This window comes from Marmota marmota, unplaced genomic scaffold, assembly GCF_001458135.2.
Source record: "Marmota marmota marmota unplaced genomic scaffold, marMar, whole genome shotgun sequence".
Classification (NCBI taxonomy): Eukaryota; Metazoa; Chordata; class Mammalia; order Rodentia; family Sciuridae; genus Marmota; species Marmota marmota.
This window is the reverse complement of record NW_025999927.1, coordinates 4,157,934-4,163,933: the sequence shown is the minus strand read 5'-3', so window position 1 is coordinate 4,163,933 and position 6,000 is coordinate 4,157,934. Positions and strand designations below refer to the sequence as shown.

General features: G+C 49.0%; 1 protein-coding gene across 1 annotated transcript in view; it reads right to left on the bottom strand.

Moving 5' to 3' along the window:
* The window catches only part of Gpr137b (G protein-coupled receptor 137B), a 69,692-nt gene that overhangs the window by 13,681 nt on the left and 50,011 nt on the right, over positions 1 to 6,000 (bottom strand). The window contains exon 5 of the mRNA XM_015504372.2: positions 2,957 to 3,006. Within this exon, the coding sequence (XP_015359858.1) occupies positions 2,957 to 3,006 (50 nt within the window). The remainder of the gene's footprint in view (positions 1 to 2,956; positions 3,007 to 6,000) is intronic.

Here is a 6,000-nt window from a genome sequence, read left to right as displayed (position 1 = left end):
GAGGCATGACAGCGCACGTACAGCTCAAGACATGCTGCGAGGGGGAGGGGGGGGTGTGACCAAAAAAAAAAAAAAAAAATCAATGGGTTGCAGATGTTTGAATTCCTCTCCTAATATCATAGACTTCTTAAGGGAAATGCAAAGCTGGGCTCCTTACATTTTGTACTTATTCAAAATCAGAAAAGGAAAGAAAACACTTGAAAATCCTTAAAAATCAAAGTACTCTTGAACGCTCCCATGCCCTGCACTGCATTTTCTGAGCCAAAGAGATTAAGAGAGAGACTGGGAAAGAGGAGAACTGAATCAAATTGGCATCAACCCCAGCAAAACTCTGAGCCATCTCATGTGTTAGGAGAAGGGGGCTTTTGGCTAGGAAATAAAGTGGTTCTTGGCTGGGTTGATATAAATTATCTTCAAAAACAGAACTGCTGCCGGAGCAGCTTGGGATGGGAAGCCTGAACTAGTTCTAGACTAATGGCTCATGTTTCATCTCAGATGAGTCATGACTGAATTAGGGAAGCCAGCCTGTTGAGAAGCCACAGACCAAAGCATCTCAGGGACAAATAGTGGCTTAAAACGTCTGTAGTGGCATCTAGTTTAAGAGAAATGGGAAGTTAAACAGATGATACAAAGACTGCGCCCCAATGTGAATAACTCCTAGGACCGTATTATACTTGGCAACTCAATTATTAGGTCTGAGTTAACAGGCTTCTCCCATTGAACCTCTCCCTGCTGCTTCAAGAAAACCTCCACCTTCTCTGGCCCAAACATTCACTGTTAACATCTGGGTCCCACCACAGTCCCCCACCTCCCATCTTTCCCTCCATCTCTGCGAGTCCCCCTCCCAGTAAGAACAGCCCGGGGTCTGCAGCCCTGCTGCAGATACTCCACCCCAGGACCCCAGCCCTAGTGCTCCAGGCCAAAAGCTTTTCTAGCCATTTCCTCTCTAACCAGTTTTTTCCTATTCCACTTCTGAGAGATGCCTAATTACCCAGCCTCAACCAGTCATTTCCAGGATGGATCAGCTCCCTGATCCAGGCAGAATATATTCTTCTCCACCCGATTTCACTCATTCCTTGTTCTAGGCCTCCCAGATGATCTGTATTTGTCACCAGAAGCGGGAGAACCATCTCCTTGGACTCGCTACAGGTTGAATATTCCTTGTCCGAAATGCAAGAGACAGATGTTCTCAGGTTTTACACACATCTAGATTTTCAAATATTTGCATATGTATAATGAGATATCTTGGGGTCGGAGCCTAAGTCTACACAAACAAAAATCCATATATGCTATATACAGAGCTTGAAGTTAATGTCACATGGCATTTTTAGCGTGCCGACATTTTCACTGTGACCCCTCTCTTGAGATCAAGTGTGGATTTTTCCACTTGTGGCATCATGATGCTCAAAATTCATTTTGAGGGCATTTTGTGGGGCTTGGGGTTTTCAGATTAGGGATGCTCAGCCTCTTCTGGAGCAACGGTCATTTCCCAGTGAGCTCTAAAGTTCCGGTTGAACAGTCTGGTGGAAATGAAAACTAAACTATCTAAAAAGCAGTGCAGAGAGCTCAGGAGAGCAGGAGAGAAACAAGACAAGGCAGCTCCCACAGCCCCAGGACCCGCCCAGCTGGCCCCAGCCACTTGCTGAACTTCAGAGGATCGTTCTCAAGTCACTTCCTTGCACGTAAACTGAGAGACACTACATTAAACTCTCAACATAATTCAGATTACATACATATCCACAGGAACTGGTCTCAGGACATCAAGATTACCAAAGTCCATAGCTGCTCAAGTCCTTCTATAGCAGTGGCATGGTATCTGCACAGAACCTGCACTTCTGCCACACAGTTTAAGTCATCTCTGGAGGACTTTTAACACCTAATGCACTATAAACACTATATAGACAACCATTAGATTGTTGATAAGGGGGAAAGTCTGTATGTGTTCAGATGAAATACAATTTTTTTCTGAATATTTTTGATCCACTGTTGAGTGAATCCATGGAGCCAAGGATAGGGAGGACCAATTGCATTTAAATAAACAACTTTAACTTATTTTTAAAGTAACAAAATAATTATTCATCTTGACCCAGGACGGTGACTCGCCTTTCCAGAACATGCTCCTTGGCCCTGCCCTCCCACTGCCCCTCCAGCCAACTCTGACCATTCTTTAAGCTACTGGCTCTTGGCTTTAGGGAGTCGCAGATCTTTGAAAATCCGTGGAAAGCTACCGATCCTGCCCACAGGAAATGCATGTGGTGCCACCTCTTCCCATGCAGCTCAGGATGGAGATGCACCACACTACAGGCATGGGGCATATGCTGCCTTTTCTGATTCTGCAAAGTTTTATGTCACTTAGGACATCTTTATAAGCAGAGCAAACACTTCTCACCCACTCTCCCTCCTCTGTGTACTGAAGGGTCAAACCCGGATCTCTCTGCTGGATGTGGATGAACCCCAGCAGGAGGCTGGCAGCAAGTTACAATGACAGGGCAATGGAAGGAGGGGTTCTGGAAAACATGGAGCCTGCCCACCATCAGCAGCTAGCAACGGGACTGCAGGGAAGAGGCACTGCCACAGGGGCACCTGACCAGGGGTGCATGGGGTGGGAAGGGAACCTGGCCCTGCACTGGCGCCCACAGGAAACCCATTTCCTTCTGCAGAGGCCCTGTGCCTCTCCAGTGGCCCTCGGGCCTACCTCCTGTCTAGGAGGTAGATGGGTTCCTGTCTACCTCCTCCCTGCTCGGCCAAGGCACCAGGCTCTTGCTGAACAAGGAGCACCCACTGTGAGACCCGGAAAGTCCTAACTCAGAGGCTGACTCTCACAAGGAAGAGAGACAATCTCCCAGGCAAACGTCACCACACAGGATCACTCCAGGGGCTCATGGAGGGCCACCAAGTGCTTTACATACCAGCGCTTTCACCTTCTGCCATGGAGGTAAACGTCCCGGACACTTACCGGTATTTGAGTAATTCTGGAGAGTACTTAGACTTGGCTTTGAAGATCACCTGCAATGACAGGAAACAATGAGGGTAGTGTACCCACGCTGACACAATGCCGCCACCACCTGGAACCTGCCTGCACACCCAGGCCTGCACACCTTGCCTGAAACAGACGGCCACCTTCTGTGAGAACTTCTTTTATATACACCGATTTTTCAAGTCATGCATGTCATTTTAAATGTTTGAAGTAAAGGTATTTAAAAATGGTTAGAATGATTTAAAAGGATAACCAAAGTGAAGGTGGCACTGATCTACTGCCAAGTGCTTCTCTTACTTTGACATTCTTGGTTGAGACCAACAGTTCACCCTTTTCACTAGAATTTTCACTGGCACCAAATTAGCATTGCTCAAATGTGCCCACCTACCCAGACCTCACGTTTGCAGTGTCAGATAACAAAACATCTTGGGAGTACAGAGTATTGAACTGGAGTGTTTTTCTCTAAGAGGAATACTGCAGATTACACTCTCTCCGGTGCTTCAGAAGCCTTCTCAATGGCTGGCATGCAGGCACAGTGGCTGATGTGCGGGCACGGTGGGTGTGGCATTCCGCCTGGAAGAGCCATGGAGCAGGTGAAGGGGAGGCTGAAGCAGGAACCTACTGGCTTCCACTCCAGGCAGGCATGGCTGCCACTGCATTCATGGATGAACCTCGCTGGGCTTCTGGGTGGGCCAGGCAGAGTGACAGCATGTGAGCTCCTGGTCCAGCTCTCCCTCGACCCCTGGTGCTTAAATGGTGGTGAGTACACTGAGGGAGGGAAAGGCGGAAATCTAGAGTGGAGAGGTGAGGATTTCCCTCCAGAGATGTGCACGGCAGCTCAGAGGACCCATCTTCCAGCGGGTCTGGACCCTCCAACCAACATCTCCCTACCCTCTCCCAGCCACCCTCCTGCTCAGTTTCTACGAGTTCATCTTTTAGAGTCTACACTGCAGTGATACGGGCAATGCTTGTCTGTGCCTGGCTAGTTTCACTTAGCGTGATGTCTTCCAGCTCCATGTCAGCAAGTCCTAGAGACCTAACCCAGCCTGGTGGCAACAGTTAACTGCACCATGTCACACACTTGAAATCTGCTAGGAGGGTAAAGCTCAAGTGTTCTCCCCGCAGAAAATGGGAGTAACCATGTACAACGACGGAGTCTCCATCAGAGTGATTGTGGGCATCATTCACTATAAACATATATGTCAACACGTCACATTGCACACCCTGAATTTCAAGATTTTTGTCAATTATAGCTCAATAAAGCTGGGGGAAAAAAAGGACTCATTCCCTACTTCTAAGCAAACTGTTCTGTATGGACTTTCTAAACCTGCCCTTGACCTCTGGGCCTTTTCTCTTGCAGCCCTAGGCCACAATGTTCCCGGGAGCCCCACCACCCCTTAATCTGAATCACCCTCCTGGGAATCCCCTGGTGACATGCGCCTACCCTCTGCACATGGCACTCCTCTCAGGATCTGCTCAGTTCCTGCAGTATTTGTCTAAGGGACAGATGCATATCACCTGAGGCCAAAAAAAAAAAGTGTCCAGCAGAAGCTTGGGCCCTGGTGTGTGGGAGGCACAGGCAACCCTGAAACCACAGTAGGCACAGTTGAGTACAGTTGTCCCTTGTCTGAGGAGGAAGTGGGAGCTGGTTTGCTAGACGGGTAATCTGAGGGGAACCCCAGGAAACCCTTAGTGGACCTCAGGTGCCTGAGGATTCAGAGAGACTGTGGGCTGATATGTGAGGCACCCTTAGGAACCTTCTAGAAAACATTCTTCTGATGACCTTCTCAGCATATCTCAGAATTTCATATACAGAGGAATCCCCTGGGGAACTTTTAAAAAAACCAAGCCCCAGGCCCCCTTTTGGAGATCCCAGTCCAGAGGGCCAGGGGCAGGTTCTGAGGGCCAGGCAGAGGCCCAGGATCTCAAGTTCACTAAGTTCTCCACGTGGTTCTGACATCGCCAGCCCAGGACTACTGGGAAAATGCTGACCTAGAGAGAATGAGCTTCCTGACGTAATACACCATGGAGCTGTGGATCATTAGAACATTCTGACCAGTGGTAGTTCAAATGTAAAACCTTCTAAAATGGCGGGGCAGCCAACCCACTCTAAGTCAGAGCAGTAGTGTCAACATGTGGGGTAAGAAGCGGGGCACGGAGAATACACTGCTGCAGCCAGCCCCCATCCACACTACATGTCACCCTGAACTGCCAGGAATGTGCCACCAGGGAGGACTACAGGGCAAACAGTCACGGAGGGGGTGGATACAGGTGTTCCCACAGGTTTCAGTCAGGCGGCTCCCTGTCTCCATCTCCCCAGCAGGTGAGCCTGCCAGCTACCTGGAAGGATGCTGTGGTTTCTGACAGAAGCTTTGTCACTATCCTAAACTCCTTTTGGAAGTAGGTAAGAAGTAGGGGTTCACCCATGAATACACTGAGACCCTAGGGGCTCTGGTCATGACACCACAGATCAGTGTCCCTGCCTGAGTCCTGACCACCTGTCATGGGATGGGGACCAGGCACATCACCTTTGGTACGTCCCTGCCGCCCACAGTAAGTTACAGCCTCACTTAGGAGCAAGGAACTGATTAATACCTGACTCCGAAGTTCTGTTACAAAATTTAACAATAACCCTACAATTCAACAAGCCTTCCTGTTAGTACTTAGGATCTTGTTTTTAATGACAGAGGCTTCTTCAAAATATCAAAGCCAGGAGAAGCAGCTACACTATCTTTTTTTAAAATTCGGCCTTGTCATAGAAATACACAACTTTCTTTTCAGATTGTGTGCCACAGTGGTGAGGCTCACTGGAGTGAGGGGACTCAACTCTGTCTACTCTACCCAACACCAGACACAGCTGCACTGCAACTGTGTCACCCATGGGGTCTCCAAGGGAGTGTCAGCCTCAGCCAGGGCACAGCCTGGGAGCACTGTCCTGGGGACTCAGCTCTGTGCAAAGTGCCACTGGGAACAAGGGAGGAGGATGTGATGAGCCCTGCCTTCGGTGGGCTTGAGGCGCTCCT